The sequence below is a fragment of the Anabas testudineus genome, chromosome 2 (genome assembly GCF_900324465.2).
Source record: "Anabas testudineus chromosome 2, fAnaTes1.2, whole genome shotgun sequence".
Lineage (NCBI taxonomy): Eukaryota > Metazoa > Chordata > Actinopteri > Anabantiformes > Anabantidae > Anabas > Anabas testudineus.
Window position 1 is genome coordinate 33,885,704 of NC_046611.1, and position 22,666 is coordinate 33,908,369.

Here is a 22,666-nt window from a genome sequence, read left to right on the forward strand (position 1 = left end):
AGGAGTTTTCTCTCTGTCTCACCAGCACATACTCACACATATTCCTCTCTATTTTGCTGTTTCTATCTTATGCCTACAATGAGGAAACGCTTCACCCACAAGACACACAAACGTTACAGCTTACGACAGCTTCCCACATAGCTTCCATCCAGCATTTAGAGAAGTATTGTCAAAGCCCTACCCCAAATAAATCAGATCTGCTTTAACTTCAAAAAGACGAAGAGGAAATGAGCAGAAACACCAGTCTCCCCACTAGGAGTCAGGTGTTCTATACACTTCAAAGTCAAAAGGAGCGGTGAATGCGGCAAATGAAGCCTCCGGTGTGTCAATTCAAACTTCTACAGTTCGATAATGACCTCACTCTCCTACACGATTACTCATCATTCATTCAGTCCTTGCTGAGGTGGGAAGGTGCAGTAGTGATGCCTTGTGGATTCAAGGCTCATAGAATGTGATGGGAGGGATTGGTTGAATGAAAGAGATTTGGAGTAGTTTGGATAAGACTTTATGATGCCCCTCAGAAGAATAGTCACTTTCATTTTCATGTGACGTTTGCGTTGCTATGTATGGCTTCATTAGTTCTGTTTTATCTTAAGTTTAAATGTGGGGTGATTGCTGGAGCTTCTTGAGACTCTTCTGGGTATGGCTTACTTCAGTTTGATGCTACCTACTATAACAGAATTTAGTCCCTGAAAGGCTTATAAACTCTATTTATGCAGCAGAATTTGGGTGTATTTAACCTCCATTCCTTCCCTGCATGATGCTAATCTTCAGTGACTATAAGAAGTATTCACCCCCTTGGAAGTATTTACCTTTTTTTTAAGATATTGAATCATGGTCTATTTAATTTGACTTTTTGTTTCTCACCAATCAACAGAAAAAAACTTTATGTCAAGTAAGTAATAACAGATTTCTACAAAGTCATATTAATAATTAAGAATATTAAACTGAGTAACTGATTGTGAAAGTAACTGGCCTAAATCATCACTGGTGCTGCCAAATGGTTTTTGGAAGTCAGTCAAGTTCAGTGAATATGTTTCATGACATTGCAGTATAAATACCCCTGGATCTGCAATGTTTAGTTACTGCTGAATCAGTATTCTGGCCAAAAACTACAGCATAAAGAAAAAAGAAGACTCCAAGCCACTCTGCAAAAACATTACTGAAAAGTACAAGTCAAGGAATGGATATAGGAAATGTCCAAGTCACTGAATATTTCTTGAACTACGGTGTGTCTGCCTACAGCAGGTCATTCACAAAAGCTGAGAGAGTGTGCAAGAAGAGAACTAGAGAGAGAGGCACCCAAGACACATTGAACATTGTGGAAATGTTGCAAACCTCTGTGGCTGAGATGGCAGAGACTACATACAGCACCTGTTGCCCAGGGCCTTCAGCAGTCGCAGCTTTATGGGAGACTAGCAAATGAAGAAGACAGTGAATCAGTTGAGAGAGTGGTAACCCATCTACTCAGCTGACGGTTGAGGCCCAACTTCTACAAACCAGTAAAAGATGGGATGGTTTGGTTAAGTCATGAAGGGCATCTTGTGTAAAACCTGTACCAAATTAAAAAAGTACAGCCAGTACATTTACGAATGCACACGGCTACGTGATCTGGCTTTAGGGTGCAGCTGTGTGTGATGTTATCATGTATTTACTGTACTGTACTGTACTTATTATGTTATGTGTTTATGCTTATGTATGTTTTATTATATTTTTAGCAGATTATGTTATAAAAGTCTTTAATATATTTTTCAAAATTGTTATTATTATTTGCAGTAATCACTTTATGCACTGCACTGTATTATCAGTTTCTATAAGCACTTTCTATGTAAGATCTGGCCCCCCGGAATATAACTGCACTGTAAGCCTTGCTTTATAATCAGTGTTGCTAAAATATTCACACAGGAAAACATTGTAAAAGAAGATGGTGTAGTTTGCCTGCAGCCTCTAGGAAAGTTACTCTAAAAGATCTGAAGAAAGGAGGTTTTAACTATTAGTGTATTTGGATATGAAAGAAAAGAAATAAAACTGCTGTAAAGAGTGGAGTGCAGATCTGCTGAAACAGCTGCAGTCAGTGGGGTCTGACCTAAACCATGTTCTCTTCAGCACTGACCTCTGAAACACTTATGGGATGAAACTAATAGCTGTTTAGAGCTTTGGAATGAGAATATGGAAAAAGACAGACACAATATGAAATATTATTTTAGTTATTGGTGCCACGACTTGGCAGCTGTACGGGCAGTTTACAGGAGGGTCAGGAGGTGACCAAAACTGACTTAATAAACTATGTTTGAACTCATTCTTTTCTTTGTGGCATTCAACTCCATAACTCACTCCTTTCCTACTTAACTGTTCTCATGGTGTTTTTACAGGGCATTTCGGGTTTTCACAGTCTTGTGTAGGTTACTATACATACACTTGTGTGGAAGAATGAATTCTCTCTTGCTGCTGGCACCTAATGTAGACATTAAAAATGTTTCTCTACTAAGAAGGACTGGTCATTTGGATAATATGGACTCAATAATGAATTTGATCTTAGATGCTTTTTGTCAACTCTACCATGTGATTAGGTACACGGTAGGATGTAGGTTTGGTCTCAATAGAGCCAACCTTTAAAAAAATGAGTATGGAGATAAAGCCTGAGTTCAGACATCAGAGTTGCTGACCATCCACCTTGATCACTTCTAGTTAATAAATATAGCGCAACATAATCAGGATAACAATTCAGCAGTGTATAAATGGAATCAAAAAGTCACCCCAAGGCCTTTTTTTCTTTCAGGTCAATAAGATATCTTTTCTGAAATGAAAGCTTTAAAAATGTAGTGAGAGTGAAGATATGGGGTTTGGTACAAGGGGACAGAGAACATTAATGGTTGTGTTCGCAGCAAGACACATACTTTCATCTTAGTGGCACCAAATCAAAGAAAAACAGCAAAAACCTTTTACTGCCTGCATTCTACTGCTCTATTATTCAGCACGCGTCTCAGAAATTGGTGACAGTTCGAGAACCGAGTACATCTTCTCCCTTTCTCTTCATTTCTTCTCGACTGTACATTCATGTCATGTGAATGCGCTGATTTTTTTAAATCAGCTGTACTCTAATGTGCCTGTGAATGCAACACACAAGCAGTGATAGAAATAAAGGTGAAACAGCCACAGGATTGTCTGTGAGGCCTCAAAATAGTGTTTCCATAGATTTTAATGAAACTTTTGCATGTCTTTCTTTCCTTAATGTATGAATTTGAATGTAAAGAATCCTCCCTGTGCAGAACATACTATCTCTCCTGGCTGTGCTGATTTATAAAAACCCTCCATTTCAGACTTCACAAATTCACTCCATTCAATTACAGAAAATCACATTTTCCTCCTTATGTAGATTTCAGCTTTTCATATTAATTTTGGCAAACTGGAAAATATGTCTTGGTTTCTTCGAACAGAATTGGGCTAACGCAAGCCATAAGCTAGACATACTGTAGAAGCTTTTCCCTGTTCATTTTATGTAAATGTAAAACTGATATTTTTAACATATTGCCCTGGAATTTTCCAAGTCCCTTTGCAGCCAGTTTTACCACATCGTCATCATCCACTGCAACATTAATGTCACTCTTAAGTACCCGGGTAAAGTGCTTGTCGTCAGATAAAAGTATTTTTTCTCCATTGAAAAATAAATTTCTGTGGAAGCAGCGAGCATTTACGCTTCACTCAAAAGCCCCACTTTTGTTCTTTCCCCTTTTTTTATTGTGGATAAAAATATATCACCCAAGTATGCAGCCTTTTCTCTTTATACAAAACTACAGTAGGTGTGCAATTCTGCTTTTCTTTCCCCTTGGTTTATATACTGCATGTTTCCCTGTTAATATTCTGAGGGCCATTAGGCCAGTATGGCATGTGGGACATTTCTAGTGTAAACAGGGGCATGAAGACCAGGTAACAAACTACCAGACTGATGCTTAATTTCCAAGTCTGGATGCATCAACATCAAACAGTTCTTTAATTGACTTATAATCACACAAAATGTACAGCATAGAAGGGGGAAAGGGATATTATGAGCTGTCAGATTGTATTCATCATATATGTCTTCTTTTTTCCACTTTGGGTTTGTATAGAAACTGAAAAACCTGTGGAAGTGAACCATTTATATTCTCACATAACTATCCATGTTAGTGTGTGAAATGTTAACTAAACCCCTCCGTTGAAGAGTAACTGTCTGGACATAACTTACCACACAACACATGTAATACCTACTGTAACTCCCAAGGCGTGGATTGTATTTGCATGTCACTTTTAGAGGTACTATTTTTTTTAGTTTTATCATTTGCTAAAAATGCAAAAGTGAAAGGAAGAGATATTTTGTTACACTTTATTATTCAGAGGGAAACTCTTTTGGACAGTTAGTTACATTTCAGGCATTAAGGGACACTTCGACATTTGGCCAGGAGAACTGGGAGTCAAATCACTGAATCTGTGGTTCATGTGCAACTGGTTAACTAACTGATTCCTAGCTGCCCTTACAGACAGATAAGAAGAAGACGTGTGTCTATCTGCCACACATAACCTGTTACAGTAGCAAGTATAAATACACTGTCCGTCCAAAAAAAAGGCACACACTCTAATAATAATTTTGTTGGGCCACCTTTAGCTTTAATTTACATTGGCATCATTTTGATAAGCTTCTTCACATTTATTCCCGTCCAGAGTTGCATTAATTCTTTTTATTAAGATCTTGTATTGATGATGGGAAAGTCGGACCATTGCGCAACGTCTTCTCCAGCAGATTCCAAAGATTTAAGATCTGGACTCTGTTGTGGCCAATCCATATGGGAAAATGATGTGGTATTCTCCCTGACCCACACTTTCACAATTTTGGCCTGATGAATCCTCATCTTGGAATATGCCTGTGTCATCATGAAAGAAAAAATCCAATGATGGAATAACCTGGTCATTCAGTATATTCAGGTAGTCAGCTGACCTCATTCTTTGGGCTCAGAATGCTGTTGAACCTAGACCTGACCAACTGCAGCAACCCCAGATCATGACACTGACTGGATGTGTCTTCCGACATGGTTGTTTAAGAAATTAGAAGCTACTCACTGTATCAGTTATCAGTACCTATTTGCTTATTTATATCACAGATAGTGAAAACTGAACTTTCTAAGGTTCAAAATGAGACAGTGTTACATGAAACCCTAAATACTCCAGAATGTATCCTGTGGCTTTTGTCAGCAGTTATTAAATACAAGGGAACCAGTTCTTTTAGCTGCCCACACCGTAACACTACCTCCACCATGGTTCAAATGCAAGGTGGTGGGGTAATCCACAGTTCCTTCCCTCTTCTGAACTCTTCTCTTCCCATCACTGTGTTGCAAAATGATCTTTCTCTCATTTGTCCATATAATATTATTCCAGAAAGTTTTTGGCAAACTCTAATCTAATCTTTTCTTTTTCTGAGGATTAACAGTGGTTGTATGGCAAATGCAGTGTATTTATTCTGGTAAAGCCTTGGCTTTTACTGCTTTTTAAACCAACATGAAAAAAGTGAGGGTTAGTTCAGAGTTGGTTCAAGTTGCAAACCTTCTATGAACTGAACGCAGGATGTTAATGTTAGCCAGTGTTAGCTTTAGCATTCAACTATCTAACTAGCTTTGCTGGTATCAATCAGACCGTAGGTAAATAAATCTAATCAATGAGACCATTTTTATCTTTACAATAAATCTTTAGCTGGTGTTGTTGGTTACAATAATTCTGCCTGACACATCCCTTTGGTTCTAGATCAACAAATAGTTGGTGTCGTCAAAAGAACAATTCTAACAAATCCATTCTAACAATGGCAACACAAATACCTTGTTTCAAATTAAGCATCGACTCTGAACCAGTCCCAGAACTGGCTTGGTAGAAGAGGGATATGAGAAACATATTCACCTCTTGAAAGGGGTTTTGAAGGGTTTTCCTTCACCAGGGCAATAATTCTAATGTCTTATGTCTTATGAATTCTTATGTATGGAGGGGGGGCTTTAAATAAAAAATGGTGGGTATTTCTACATAGTTATTAATATTAATATTTTTCATTAGTCACCCAGATTAAAGCTGACATACTACATTGTCATTGTTTCATTTCAAATCCGTTGTGGTGGGGTAAGTCATGTCAATGTCCAACTATCTGACTAAAGACCATTAATTCAACAAATTACAAAAAATTTTGACAGAATGAAGAACTTGACATGCATAGGATCAGTATCTTTGCAGACTGTTATCACTCTGGTTAGACTGCGGTCATACACGCGGTTCACATTTCTAATTAAGCCTTCTTATTATTCTTATTTCTTAATTCATGCATGCTGGTGTGAGATTTGCAGACTTGGAAGTGAAAATAGATTATCTCCTCACCTCTCCTTGGATCTTCAAAGTTAAGCAGCTGCTTTAATGAGAACTTTACTAAAACCTCTGTACTTTTCTCCATTCCGTTTTCTCCGTCTTTGCTCTCACAATCAGATGACTCATGTGAGCAAGTCCCAAGTGGCCAGCCAGCCAGGCTCCCTGAAACTTATGACTAACCATGTTCTTCAAACATCATGCTGCAACCAAAGCATGGCAGGATGACAGATAGTCCCTTCAATATATAGTGACAAACAAATTAGTGCAAAGATGCTTCTCGCTGCATACCAGATGTGTTGGGCTCTGTGATATGGAACAGCCGATGAAAAACTGTCCACGTCCCATCTGTGCTCTGCTGCGACCATTGGTGCAGCAATTTGTGCTGAACAAAGTAGTGCAAACAGCCAGCCTGCTTATATGTGTCATAATGTGAGGCATAAAACACTGCTGGGGAAGATCACACAGAAGCATACAGGTTTGTTTGATGGGAGGAGAGGGAAGCCATTTAGCAGCAAAGAACAGGATGTGGGTGAAATAATGAGTAGATAGAAGGAGAGGTGAATAAACAGGATATAAAGTGAGCAGACTTATAAAAGTGAAAGAACAAAAAATGAGAAAAGTGTGAAATATACATTTATTTCAGCCCTGCAAAAACATAAATTGTGTTTCATATTAAGGTGCACCAAAAATAATCACACTCCTTTCAGCTATTTTTCTCCCTCACACCTTCCCTTTCCTCAGAGTGTTGCATCTCCAGCCGCCGTTCAGACTTGAACTGGTGACTGCAGGGGCTGTGACACGAATGGGCCAATTTGTATCTAACCCCACACCTACCTATTGACTCCCACACACTCCGAGATTGGAGACCACATGCAGGGTCACATCACCATCTGAGTGCCATGTCAGCGTGCTCATGCACTTACTGCCAAGGCAGGCAATAAGCAGCACAGTGTTTTCTCTATTCTAAGTGCTGCGGCAGGGCAGGATTTCAGCTCTGAAACACATAAATACAACGGAAGTTGAGGGAACAGCAAAAGGGATTCACACGTCAAACTAAAGAATGGTAGCATTTGATATTCTTACTTTGCTTGGGCACAGATGACAGCACTATGCAGCATCAGGCTGCACAAGGAAGCATAGCTTGCTGACAGAAAGAGGGATAACCAAAGGGGTAAGATGAGCAACAACACACTGAGAGGCAGAAACATTCCAGACCTGCTTAGTGTCATTACCCTGCAGACTTATCTCACTCGCTTTGCCTTGTAAATACACTTGAGTGCTTGTTATCAAACGAGTAAGGCGACAAACCTCATCCAGGTTTCAGTCCTCAGCTTCCTCTGCATGCTTGTAAATGAGTCATTCTCATGGATGACAGCCTGCATTAATATTCCGATTAGGAGGGAAGCGTGTGCGCATTAAATCCTCCACTTATCATGTAGCAATCGTGATCTGTGTAGAACTTCAGGGGGGGAAAAGTTGTGACTGTTTGCTTTTAATTGCCAAAAGGTATTCAGAGAAGGATGGCAACAGTGTAGGGGAATCATTTTGCTTATTCCTGTTTCCTCCTCCATTTCCTTGCTACACTGGCATTACTGGGGGTAACTTAATTTCTAAGATGGCATATTCCTTGTGTGTTTCTTCTTTTGTGCGCACAGAGGTACTGTTGTTAGGACGGTGCAATTTAAGAACTGAAAGCTTTTTGAAGACAAACACAAGCCTGTCCAATATGCTTTCTTCAAGGTGCAGGATGCAAACGAAGGAAACATGCAGTAAAAAAATGTGATTTATGTTACATCAAAAACCATAGTTTTATTCAGGTCAGGCACAAGATATGACATTACAAAGTTTTTAGCAGGATAGTATTCTCAAGTGTTCTTCCAGTGAAAATAAGTGTGCCTCTAAGCTGTGAGTGCTTGAGGAGATGTGAGTAGTGTTAGGCCACAGTGTGATTATAAGCCCTGCTGTACTGTACCATCGCACAGTCTGCTGGGCCTCTTTGACAACCCAGAGCCGTCACACACTCTGAGCAGGTTCCTCATTGACACTCAACCATGGCAAGTCACGTCTCAGGAGCAGAAGAGTGTCTTGCTGTCAAAATGGAATAGCAAATGTAAAAAAAAAAGAAAGTGGCGTCAAATTCTCCCCTGTGCAACAATATGATTAAGCATTTCTCTGTCCACTGAGGTTCTTCTACTTATCCTCCATAGTGGAATAGGTTGTTGTATCTGTGGCCACCTCAGTTTCGCTCTGAGTGAAGTTGCCTTTGTTGCCTATGAATTCAAAAAGGTTCTGATAAATCTTACCTTTCATTTTGTTTCAAAGTATATAGTGTTAGACAGCAGGGCCAGCTGCTGTATTTGCAGCAATGAATCGCAATAGAAGGAGCAAAATGAATAGAAAGTAAGACCAGTACAGTCTGAAAGCAGTAAGAAACATCAAATTCATGAGTTCAAGTTTTAAAAGCAATATACTGCACATGTATTGTGGTTATTTTCTAAATTTTAAACTGTTTTTTATTTTTTTACACAGATCCATTAGACATAGTGGCAACACAAGATTTTAAAATTCTCTAAAGGATTCAGCTCCACAAAACTAGTTTTATGTGACTGTATGACAACAATCCCATGAGAGCTACCTGCCAATTAACCTAAAAGGAAAGTTTTTTTCATATATATATATTTATCTATTTATTTTTTTTTTTTTTTGTATATCTATCCCAAAATTGATTTACATGAATGGTTTAAAAAATATATATTACATTTAGCAGACGCCTTTATCCAAGCAACTTTCAGAAGTAGGCATAAGGAGGTCTTGTCTAAGAACCCCTACTGGAGGTAGACCATAGCTGGGATTTGAACCCCAGTCTCCCACATGGAAGGTGGTGATCTTACCATTACAGTAAACAAGCCACTCATATTATTGAAGACATAAAATAACATATTATTTAAAATTAAATCAAATATAAACAATGGGAGATATGGGAGACATCAACATGAATAAGACCAATGATAGCATACACCTGCATACATGTGTATTTACAGTCCAAGTTACAATGTAGAATTTCCACAATCTAAAGAAACATATTTATCTGATCTTACACTGCATACATTCCATGTGCTCAAAAAACAACATTCACAACAATACACCCAACAAGTGAAGTCTAGGTGTCCTTGGTATTCTTGGCTAGGGGAGCAAATGTAAGGCAGATGGCCTGGCTACTTTGTCCTCTCTGCCTCTAATCAAGTGCTAAATAACCATCAGTCTGTTCTAATGCATCCCCTACCTCTCCTCTACTCCCTCTGTCCTCTAATTCTAATTATTTCATCATATTCTTTAGCTCACCAATAGAAACTTGCAGTCCAAAAGTGAATGAAACACATATTTAAGGCACAGAACATCTGACACACTGGTGTTTTCAGATGTTGGGATTCTAGAGCCTGGAAGAAAGTGCACATCCTGTCAGCAATTATCACAGATTATAAGTGGTCAGTGAGCAAGTTTACACACCATAGAACCTGAGAAGACATGTCAAACTACATTATAGCTATGTTAAACAGTCTGAAAATCCTGTAAATTGGTCCAATAGTGGCATTATAGCTTTTCCTTTGCCCCCTGCACTCTGCAGAGGAACGCAATGGTCCCTACATCACACAGCAAAAGACCCCAAGCAAAGCTCTTCAGCTCAGACATCCCAAATTGGGGGAAGGGGCTGCCTAATTCTACATATAAGGTCTTCTCCCTGGCTTAGACACTTTTCGGCTTGCTTGTATCTCAGTGGTGAGTCCCAGAGAAAACATCAGCCAAATGCTTAAATGTATATGTGATCCTGTGACACCGTTGGTCAATAATGCATCCTTTGACACAACTATTGACACACAGAAAGACGCTCCTCCACCTAATTAGACTCAGCCAAAGTGGGTCTGTCCAGGTCATTGTACTGCAGTTACAGTATTCAGCAGTCATAAAATAGAATTATAGCACGCGTGGGCTTTCTATGTAAGCTTTTATTTTTATGTGCTCACAAGTACACAGACAAAAGGTGGAGAGGACACTTAACATAATGTATATTTTTATGTAGCTTTTTGCATGAGATCAGATGAGAGAAGTGACAGGAATAACAATGCACCCTCTGATTTAGTGGCTCAGTGGCTTTCAATCTGGGGTTGCAGAAAGACATTGAGAGAGCAATAGAGACAGGAGGAGAGAGAGCTAGAAAGGCAGGTAGTGAACGGAGAGACAGAGCAGGAGTCGATGATTTCCCCCAGCGCCTGTTTCAATAGTGTCTCCTGTCGCTCATCTGACCCATTCGTTATGCTGAGCCATGGGGAAATCTGATTGGGCTCATTACCCTCTCAGAACTGATTTGGAAAGTGCAGGAGAGAGAGAGAGAATGTGTGTGTGTGTGTGTGTGTGTGTGTGTGTGTGTGTGTGTGTGTGTGTGTGTGTGTGTGTGTGTGTGTGTGTGTGTGTGTGTATCTTCTCTAGCTCATTGTGAATGACCAGCGATCAGGAGTGTATGGCCATCTGCCAAGGCTCTCCCTATCTAACCTGGCCCTCCTCTGCCTCTTTTGTGCAGTGGAAACAAATGAGTTGTCTCCTTTTGCTGTGTCCTGGTGCAGGTGGGGAGGGGGAGGATGTAGTGAGCTGAGACCATTGGCATGCATTGTCTCATTCATACAGCTCACTGGTGAATGAGAGGGGATGGATGAGAGATACCGTGAAGGGCATGTAAGGTAACAATGTGCCCATCAGCAGGAGGGGAGTTTGGTGGTGTGTTTAATGAACTTTACACTAAAGTATTCTTTCTCTCAGCACTGAAGTAATGCTTTAAGAGAAGAGACTGTAGATTGTGTTTAACTTCAGTGAGTTTAACCTTTGACTAACAGAAACAAAGAGTAAATGTAAATCTGAGGTATGTATTTTTACAGGAGAGAGTTTGAGTGTTATCATTAAGTTTAGGCAGCAACTTAAGCTTAAAGAAAGACTGTGGTTTTGCTGCCCTGACAATAAAGTGTCATTACCACTACCTTACCTAATCTTACCTTAAGTTACTTTAAAGTTAAATAAGCATGTTGCCTGTGAAGTAATCCAGAACACAGTCTTACCCTAACCTTAACCAGGTGCTATGAGAGTCTTAACACAACCGTCAAAAACCTACGCTGTATCCAGACAAACTGGATGTTGCACTGCAAGGTTGGATATTTTGGCAGAAATATTCAACCTTTGATTGATATGTTCAGCATGAATGCATGTGTAATTGTCAATATATACTGAATCCTCAATGAACCACCCAATGGCCACTCTCCCCATCCACCCAAAACTACATAAGTTGTTATAAATAATAAATTAGTGTTTCTGATGTGGTATCATTGGATACTGTGCTATAGATTACATTTGCCAACAATATACACTGCTCAAAGAAATTAAAGGAACACTTTTTAATCAGAGTTTAGCATCATGTCAGTTAAACGTCTGGGATATTAATCTGGTCGGTTAAGTAGCAAAGGGGGTTGTTAATCAGTTTCAGCTGCTTTGGTGTTAATGAAATTAACAACAGGTGAATTAGAGGGGCAATAATAAGACAACTTCCAAAACAGGAATAGTCTTACGAGTGAAGGCCACTAACATTTTTCCTCTCCTCATCTTTTCTGACAGTTTTTTCACTAGTTTTGCATTTGTCTTGGGTCAGTGTCCCCATTCATAGCATGGGGCAATACCTGGACCCTACAGAGGATGCACAGGCAGTCCTCCAGGATGTCACATCAGTACATGTCATTGTGAGAAGGTTTTCTGTATCTCCCAGCACAGTCCAGTCTCGAGAGCAGAGAAGATTCTAGGAAACAGACAGTTACTCTAGGAGCGCTAGACAAGGCCGTAGAAAGTCCTAAACCCATCAACAGGACCGGTATCTGCTCCTTTGTGCAAGTAGGCACAAGATGAGCACTGTCAGAGCACTACAAAATGACCTCCAGCAGGTCCAGCACTAGTAGGAATGTCTCTAACCAAACGATCAGAAACAGACTTCATCAGGGTGGACTGAGGTCTGCCAATTGCCCCAGTGCTATTCACAGATGAGAGCAGGTTCACCCTGAACACATGTGACAAATATGACAGGTCTGGAAAAGCCGTGGAGAACGTTATGCTGCCTGTTACATTGTTTAGCATAACCAGTTTAGTGATGGGTCGGTGATGGTCTGGGGAGGCCCTGAGTGCCATTAGGTATCAGGATGAAATCCATGGACCCACTGTCAGATCCTACACTGGTGCAGTGGGTCTTGGGTTGCTCCTGGTGACAAGAATACCCGGCATCATGTGGTGAGAGTATGCTGGCAGTTCCTGGAGGATGAAGGAATTGATACCATTGACTAACCACCACACTTGCCTAACCTAAATCCAATAGAACACCTCTGGGACATTATGTTTTGCTCCATTCAATGCCTCCAGGTTATACCTCAGACTGTCTGGGAACTCAGTGATGCCTTGGACCCCTAAGGCATCATCCGTCATCTCATTAGGAGCATGTCCCAACGTTGTCAGGCATACAAGTATGTGGGGGCCATACAAAGTACTGAGTACCATTTTGAGTTGCTGGAATTTAATTTCAGTTAAATGGATTAACCTGCTGCATATTTTTTCCACATTGATTTTCAGGTTGTCTTTGAATTCAGCCTTCTATAGATTTATCATTTTAATTTCCATCAGACTATGTGACATCCTTTCATTTCATCGTTAAGCTAGTTAGTAGTCACAGAGACATTTTTATTTTTGATACTATAAGAACATTGCATCAACATTTTCAAATCACGTGTACTTGTAATAAGATGTTTTAATTGTGCAGAAGTGCTTTCGAAACTTATAGGACCTTAAAGGATCTGAATACTTTGTGCATTACAGATTAATATACTCTGTTTGTGATACTGCAGTCTAATATTGGTCTCATCATCTCCTTATGGAGATTCTTCTCCTCAATCTCCTATAGCTCATCAACGTACAGATTTTCACCTTATCATCTAGCCCTTTTTCCTAGACTTGGTCTTTCAGGCAAATATGCTGTATCCCTGTTGGAAAATAAATTTATGCTCCATTCTAAAAAACCCACTGAGATGTCAACAAAGCTTTCGCATAAGAGTGATGTGTGCTTGTCACAGACCTTCATAAACCATTTCAGAAAATGATCAGAGGTGGTATTTGGAGGATGACCTCTAAACTGCACTGCTCACCACTGTACAGTTGATTCAGTGAGTTATTGAAAACATGATATTTTCCCTTCAATAGCTACTTCCTGAGGCATTTGAAATGAACTACAGCCCATTGAAAGTGAGAAGAATTGTTTTTCAGGGTTGCTTTGAAATAACACAGTCCTGAAGGGCTATACAGTAAAAAGCTCTATTGTGACTGTGAACATAGTCATCTGAATAAAAATCCTTTGAGTAAGAGGGTTTATTTAGACATTTATACAACGCAGTGATGAGGATGCGTAAAAATTAGTTTCCTCTTTATATCATTGATTTGAATGTAGGGTTTCAAATGTCAGTTTTACTGTCAGTTGATCAGTCAATCGCTTGGTCAATCACCTCTACGGGCTTTTGTGGTAAATTAGGTCTTTGTTTTGTTAACCTCCTGGAAGCAGATTTGTAAATATCAGCACTTATTAGAAATAGAAGGAAAGATTATTAAGTCATATTGGCAGGTTTAAAGGGCAGTTTTCAACATTAGAGTCAGCTAAACACATTTATTAAGCCAAGTCTAAGTAATCATGATCATGAAATTCAATTTTCAGATCAGTTCAATTCAATTCAATTCAGTTTTAGTTGTATAGCGCCAAATCACAACAGAAGTTATCTCAAGGCACTTTACAGTGCAAGGTTTAAGACCTAACAGAGTGTAATTATACAAAAAATGATATAGAAAACCCAACAATCCCATTTGAGCAAGCTTTAGGCAACAGTGGAGAGGAAACACTCCCTTTAGAGGAAGAAACCTCCAGCAGAACCAGGCTCAGGGTGGGCGGCCATCTGCCTCAACCGGTTGGGGTGAGTGGAAAGAGAAGAGAGAAAACAGCAGGCAATAAAGATAACAACAAGCAGCAAGAACATTGGGCAGGTCAACTGGATTCTGGAGATAACAGCTCCAGGCCGAGGATACCTGCAGAAAAGTACAGAGAGAGGGAGACACAACTACGGGAGAGAGAAGACACAAAGTTAATGGCATGCAATAGTGGCATTTGAATTGATATAGGAAAAAGGAGAGAGGAGAGGAGCTCAGTTTATCAGTAGAGTTCCCCCAGCAGACTAAATAGCAGCATAACTAAGAGATGGTTCAGAGTCACCTGATCCATCTCTAACTATAAGCTTTAGGCTAATAGGCTCTGCTTCCCAGTCTACATTTGGAAACTCTAGGAACCACAAGTAAACCTGCAGTCTGAGAACGTAGAGTTCTGCTTGGAAAATACGAGGTCTTCTTGATAAGATGGAGCCTGATTATTTAGTGATTTATAAGTGAGTATTATTATTTAAATTGGAGAGAAGCTAACATAGGAGAAATATGATCTCTCTTACTAATTCCAATCAGAACTCTGGCTGCAGCATTTTGGATTAACTGGAGGCTTTTAAAGGAGTTATTGGGACGAAATAAGTAACAGTTTCTAGTCATATTTAGCAACCAAACATAAACATAGTAATAAACTATTATTCATTAATACAACAGTCCAGAGGATCTATTATTATTATTATACTTTGCTATTATACACTTTGTTGCAGAGGTAAATGTTACAGTGTCTCCACTGTATTTCTGATTAGTTTAATGTTATAAAATCTGGACCTTTTAAGGTTATTTTTGAATGGTAGTATACTTCAATTATGGCATATGATGATGACTATCATGCAAGAATGCTGCTAATATTTAATAATGACAAGTATGTTTGTGGATTAGAGCTACATGTAAACAAATATGTTATTGTTATAAGAGACACGTTTATAAATTCATATTGATTGTTTTTCTGTGTAATACAGACCTTTTGGGTATTTTTTTTTTTTTTCTTTACTTTGGGCTGTTTTGCAGATTTACATGTTGGCATAGTGACATGGTTCTCAGTAACTCTCTAGCCCTTGGAAAAACAAACTGGTTTTTAGAGAGTTCCCAAGTTGAACCAACCAATAAGCACTAGTACTAGGATTGTATTGGTCAAAAACGGGTATGTTTAATCTGTAAAAAGAATCCGGAGCTTGAGCCCCCAGAACTCATCGTTCTGCATGTGCCTGGTATTTTACATACTGTGTACATCTGTTCTCACTGTTTGAATTGGCAGACACTCTTGAGTGACCTGGTGGCTCAATGAGTAGATCCCCAGGTGCTGTATGTAGCTGCCCACTGCTCCCCCCAGGGAGATTGGTTAAATACAGTAGACAAATTTCATCTGTAAAATGTGACAAATAAAGGTGTTTCTGTTTTCTGGGTGGTTTTGACCTCAGGATGGTCAAATTCATGCTACAGGCATTTTAGACCCAAGTGTTAAAGCTCAGGCTCCTGTATGGTAATTGCGAGCCTCACTCCACTGTTTAATTTCATGATTAATGTTTAAATTTGTCTTTCATGCTACAAAGGAAATGGGTACATTTTGTGTACAGATGCAAAAATGAGCAAAGATGTGTTGTAGCAGCCAGCACACTTAAATACCCCTAATTTTGACACTTTTGTAAACACACGAGACAGCCATGTTTTTGCTGTAAAAACAATATAGACTTGATTTGAAAGTGCTCTGGATAATGACCATGTTGGCCGTGGGAGCCATTTAGGGCCAAATTGCTCCTTGTGCTGGGCTTTGGTCCGTAATTAGGTCAGAATGCAAATGCTTGTATTGCAATGTTGGCCCATGAGGTCTAGCACAGCTCCAGTCTCAGTGTTTAGAGTGTATCCATGTGTGCCAGAGTGACTCATTGAGCCCCTGTAGAGCTGTTGAGCTGCAAACAGTGAGAGACCACTGGGGGCAGAAGCTCATTCACAACCTTGCGCTCTTATCAAAACATGTTTATTGCACTGTAATGTGCTGCCTTGTTTATGCAGCATTTAGTACTCTGTGAAATTGTTGCTGCTGCAGGACTAAATGCTGCACCAGGACCATGGTTGGTGGGAATGTTAACCCCAGGCTTACACACAAACTCGTTCCACCCTCCCACCAGTCCAACCCCCACCTCTCCTTTACTTTACCTTTCTCTTGTATTGATCATTAGCTGATGTTGAGAAGAGAGAGGGGTTTAATTAAGGAGCCAGACTGGTCTGTCAATTTTGCTCAGTACTGCATGGAGAGCACCAGACCAAGCGATGGCCCTAATAGGGCTTTATACTGTAAACAACACGCACACCTGGACAGCAGCAGCCCCCAGGGAGAAATAGGAGAGAGCTGCTGTTGGCAAGTTATCACCAATAAAGAGAAGAAGCTGTTTGTTTGGAAGATGTAAGGTGCCTAAATAAAAAGACATCAAACAAACAAAATAAAGTAAAACATAGTACATATTTGCACATGTTTTTCTTAATCATATCCACATACTGTATAATACTTAAATGAAAGACATAGATTTCAGTTATTTTCCTTTTTGTAATAATTCAATTAATGAATATTTGACTATTCAATTCAATATGAATATCCAGTGTAATTCAATTTTATTTATATAGAGCCCAATCACCACAAATGTCATCTCAAGGGACTTTACAGTGTTAAAGGTTTAAGATCTTACAAAATTAAACTGTATACAGAATTATTAATTATGTATAAAACCCAACAATCCCACTTGAGCAAGTGCTAGGCAACAGTGGAGAGCACAAAAACTCCCTTTAACGGAAGAACCCTCCAATAGAAGCTGGCTCAGGGTGGGCGGCCATCTGCCTTGATCACATATTTGTACTTACTTATTTAAGTTTTTAATGTTGGTATTAAGTTATTCATTTTTATTCAGTATATCAATGAAGATGAAATACAAACTTCTTTTTGTCAGCACATTCTTGTATTATATTTATACCTTTTATATACACTATTATAATACAGGTCTGTCTTGGGTGCCTGACAGTGTCACACGTCTAGTACACCTTGACTGTTCAAGAAAAGGCAAAATGTTAAACACTATCAGTTATCAAAATAGTTGCCAATTAATTTTCTGTCAATCCTCCAACTGATATTACAGATAGTAATTTCAGCTGTTACCTGTTGGAAAGGTGAACTGCCGTATTTTGGGTCCCAAAAATAGTTCATTTGTCTAAGATGATTTCATTTAAAATAATATGCTAAATGTATGCATAAAAAGTTAAATTCATATAAAACTGCGGCCTCGTGTAGGAATCCCTCATACAGTATGAACAGGTCCATTCTTTAGTAGCACACAATGTATAAGTGATTAAGAATTTGTGGCACATACATAACTAGCCACTTCTTTTTTCGGAGTCTTTTTTCAGCTATGTAGTCAGTGTCATCAGTGACAGATATAGAAAATGGCAGTGGCGGGAGAAGAGGGTAGGGATGAGGGTGTAAAAACACTCCCTGACCGAATGTCGCTGTGCATGCTTGTCATAGTTCCATATTTAAGAAGGGATTTTTAGTTGATGTAAACTTTTTTTGCACTGAAAACAATCACTTTAACTAAGAATAACTGAGGCAATGATTCCACTCAGTATACATAATTCCTTTTCTGTAAGTGAGAAGTTGAACTAAATCATTTTAAAAGAGTGGGTGCAACTTGGCAAGTAAATGCATTTACAAGTGGTTAATTAAAATATTTTAATTTATTATAAGCTTGATTGATTTGGCATATTTTTACACTGGATACCATTCCTAACACAACCATCCCCAATTTTGCACCAGGCTTGAGCAATCTTAGTGGCTGGGGTTTGTGGACATTCTGGGTGTTAACTGTCCAGGACACTTCAACATATGGCCGGGAGGAGTCTGGCCCTAGAGCCAAGAAGCAAATGCTCTACCAACTACACCACCGCAGTCTCCCTTTTGACCTAGTTCAAAATAACAATAACATGCTGCTCTGCTATCTTTTGCTTCATTTAATTCATTTTAACACATTAACATAATTTAACACAATAAATGATATACAGTATAGACATTCACATTTGTACAAAGATTTACCACAAGCACCTTGCAGTGCAGTTTTCAAAGATGAGAGGGCTTTGTCCAGCTCTCAGAACAAATCAAATCTGTGCAAGGATTTAGACTCAGAATTTCTTCCTGATTCAGATCACTTTTAAAATATAATAATTTGTGTCTTCAACATTATCTATTAATACCTTTTGAACAACCATAACAAACTTGTTCTTTACCATCAACTTACTTTAATCCAAATAAAAACGAAAGAAAAACATTACATTGAATAAACTTTACATTAGCCAAAATGAAACACACATGCAATTCTAAAATGGCCAACAAAGTGTAGACCTGTTGGAACTGTGATTGAGGCAGGACTGACTGGAAGTGGGTAGAGGGGCAAACCGTACAATCGCGTGAGCAACAGCCCCCTCTTGCCACTGTATGCAACTGCCACCTGACAGTGTAACATCACCAGCTGACATTTATAATAGCAACAGGAGTTGAGGCTCAAAGGTTGCAAAATTTAAACAAGGGAATACAAAAATGCTTTTGTTTAAGTTAAAAAGTACATTCTATTTCTTAGTTGGATTTTTAAACAATTGTGATATTTCAAATCGTCTCTATGTGTATATATGTTTATGTTGGTCTCCCTTGTGTGTGCGCATGTGTGCACGGTAATGAGAAACAGTCTTGTGTGCATGTTCCTGCTCTCTTATGCTTCCGACCCCATGTTGGGCCACGGCTTTAATCGATGAAAACTATCAAAACATCTCCTCCACTGCCCTCTTGTTGACTCTGCGTGTCTCTTGTCTCTCCTCCAGAGAAAGTCAGTATGCTGTCAGCATTGATCGCTCCCTTCAAGTACATAAGCCCTGGGACCAGCAGCACAGAGGACGAGGACAGTTTAAGTAAGCTGCTGTTTCTTTTCTTTCTGTGTCAGCCTGCTGCGCTAACTCCCTCAGTGGCAGGCCTAATGTAGCAATGATCTCTCTGTCACCTCACCCACATACTTAATTCTTTTGGAAATGGGCTATCTGATTATGCACGGATGTCAGCTTGTGTAGTAAAATTAGTGATATCTTGTAAAACCGAGCTATTAAATATTACATTTGAGTAGTGAATAAGTCATTATATAGGTGCATGCTATAATCTGCTTCAGACCCCCACTTGATCCCAGCTTCCCCGTTCACCATTAACATTCTTGTGGCAGGATCCAAGCACCCTGTTTTTCTTCATTTCCCATCAGAAATGCAATACGCCACCACTTCCCCATAACTAGGTTTGAAGAGCGTATCACAGCTGTTCAGACTTTGCTCTCACAGAGGATAGAAGTGTGAAATAAAGCGCGCTACAGACATTTCACTCATCCTTTCTCAGAATGTCTGTCCCTTAGTGTGATTCCCCACCCCCCTCCATTACAAATAGGACTGATGCTTTGCATTGGCCACAGGGACCAATGTTTCCCACTTAAGGCACGGATTCAGAACCAATTTGGAGGCAGATTACAGAAAGATTTGGCAGATAACATAGCCATTTTTAGGGGATTTGGATTTGGATTTTAAACACTTACATATAATAGAGCCCTGTGGTATGAAGTGGGCTCAGCTCAGGAGATGATTGTACATTTGTTCATTACCATTTTATTGTGTATCAAGTGGCTCGATCTGCCTTAAGAGATTTTCCATGATGATTTTGTTCAGCTAGGATCAGTGTGAATGTCACACAGTAATGAATGCTTGTGTTTTGAGTATTTTTTAAATGACATTGTTTCTGTTGCTGTTTTCACTACAGGTACCAGCAGTGCAGAGGTGAAGGAAAACCGTAACATTGGTAATTTAGAGGATCGCACTGCAGGATCTGTAGAGTGTCAGTCGCTTTTCTGCTCTGACGCTCCAAAAAGCGGGAGCTCCGGTCTGAAAAGGAAAAGGCCGCTGGAGGAAGACAACAATGGGCACTTGTGTCAACTCCGACTGATTTATAAGAAACTGTCCTGGTCTGAAGCTCCAAAGAATGCTTTGGTGCAGCTCAATGAGCTCCGGCCGGGTCTGCAATATCGCATGGTCTCCCAGACAGGCCCGGTGCATGCTCCTGTCTTCTCCATTGCTGTGGAGGTTAACGGGCTGACCTTTGAGGGTACAGGCCCCACAAAGAAGAAGGCTAAAATGAGGGCTGCTGAACTGGCCCTCAAGTCATTCATACAGTTCCCCAATGCTCCTCAGGCCCACCTAGCCATGGGAAACATGTCCAACCCTTCGGCTGACTTCACCTCAGACCATGCAGACTTCCCTGACACTCTCTTTAAGGAATTTGAGTCTTCGTCGTGCTCTGATGGCCTCTCACTCTGCAGCTCAGCAGCTGAGAGTGAGCTAATATCTAGTGAGTTGCTGAGACACGGCCGGTTGCTTCGGCATACCTTGGACCTGATGGTGCAGGCTCAGCAGAGGTTGGGTGGGATTGTTCCACAACCCGAGACCCCCAAGGGCCCCGTGGCGTTGCTAAATGAACTTCGGCCTGGCCTTCGCTACGCCTGCCTCTCAGAGCAAGCTGAAGGCCAAAGGCTGCGCAGCTTTGTAATGGCAGTACGCGTAGACGGGCGGATATTTGAGGGCTGTGGTCGCAGCAAGAAGCTGGCCAAGACGCAGGCAGCACAGTGTGCTCTCCAGGCCCTCTTCAACATCAGGCCAGCCCCTGAGGGGAGGACCGGCTTTAAAGCCAGCAGGAAGAGTTGTCCTCATTTACCCCAGGTGAGTACAGACACATTACCAGTGCCTGCTTCTTTGGCAGCCACTCCACTTCCTATGGGTGCCTGTAATGACCAAAACAGCAGGCGTGCAGCGAAAAGCCAAACCTTCCAACAAGTAATTAAAGAAAAAAAGAGATATGAGCTACAAAGAGTGTGAATGGAAGGATAAATAGTGGCAGTGGTGAAAAAAGAAATGTGTAAGCAAGCGGCCATTTACCCTGACAGATAATAGAAAATGTATTAAAATACCTAACTCAGATTTCTGTTTGGGTGCAATTGTGTGTTCTGCAAAGCACAGTTTTGAGTAAACAATATTTATTTGTTGGTCTATTCAAATAGAAAAGCATGTAAATTAAGCTAATTATTGTTCTTGTACCTCTGACATAAGAGAAATCTGCATCACAACTCAAATGAGTTTTTTTCCCCCCACAGTCTTATGTGTTTGTAGAGCTGTAATTGGGAGAGTTCTGTAATTTTGCAAAATCTTCTGTTTCCTCATGTGTGGCATCACAGTGTCTACAAACATTAATTCAATCTGTTGCCCAAAGGAGATAGAAAAGCAAAGAGCAAATCGACAAACAAACCACTGAGCCCAATCCCATGCTCATTTACCCAAATATGTAAACAGCAATCAGAGCGAGGAAACTAGTTTTTGAGAAACTTTAGGAAATTGGAGAGCCTAAAGACACTGTGGCTGGATTGGCTGGCACTTGTTGACAGCCTTTTAAAACCTAATTTTAGCTGCAAAAGTTCATCTGAAGTAAAGTAGATACACTGATTTTAGCTGTTTATCTAGAGCAAAACCATGTACCCAAGCTGCCCAGATCACTGACACACTGGTAACTAAAAGTGAAGCTTCCTATCTTCCCTCTGCTGCCAAAAATATTTACACAAGATAATGTGTAAATCACCACACTCTTTATGTCTGGAGTCGAAAAATGAAGCTGTTGACATCCAAAGGTCCATTCTCTAAAGTCTTTTTTGAAGCCTTCTGTCCCTGCATTGTGCTGCATTCTGCAGGGTATGTGCCGTATTAGCATTCTCTTCCAGCCTTGAAGAAATAAACTGGTGCAAGTGTCCTTCCCCCAGAGTACAACATCAGCCCAACAAACCTGCACATGTTTGCCTGGGAGAAACTTTTTCTCTTTCTCCCTGCTGCCACGGTGTCTAAAAGGATTTTAAGAGGATTTGCTGCACCCGTTTAGTTCCAGAAAGCACTCGCTTGCGGAATTTCTTGAAAGTCAGCCGTGCCTTCTGCCAGGCTCGTGACACATTTTATTTTAACCAGTAAAGGACAAAAAATGTGCATAACAGTACATGCATGCATGTGCAAATAAACCAGGCATGTATTGTATGGTGTTTTATGTGTTAGAAGTCCAGAGTAATGTCAGTGAAGAATCCTCCAGCTCACATACACTGTGTGCACATGTGAGACATGTCTTCTTGCCAAGCACTGATTGCATGGG

At 40.1% G+C, this 22,666-nt stretch overlaps 1 protein-coding gene across 1 annotated transcript in view; it reads left to right on the forward strand.

The window, feature by feature from the left end:
* The window catches only part of adarb2 (adenosine deaminase RNA specific B2 (inactive)), a 181,178-nt gene that overhangs the window by 93,864 nt on the left and 64,648 nt on the right, over window positions 1–22,666 (forward strand). Inside the window, exons 2-3 of the mRNA XM_026364444.1 lie at window positions 19,279–19,365; window positions 20,249–21,201. Of these exons, the coding sequence (XP_026220229.1) occupies window positions 19,279–19,365; window positions 20,249–21,201 (1,040 nt within the window). The remainder of the gene's footprint in view (window positions 1–19,278; window positions 19,366–20,248; window positions 21,202–22,666) is intronic.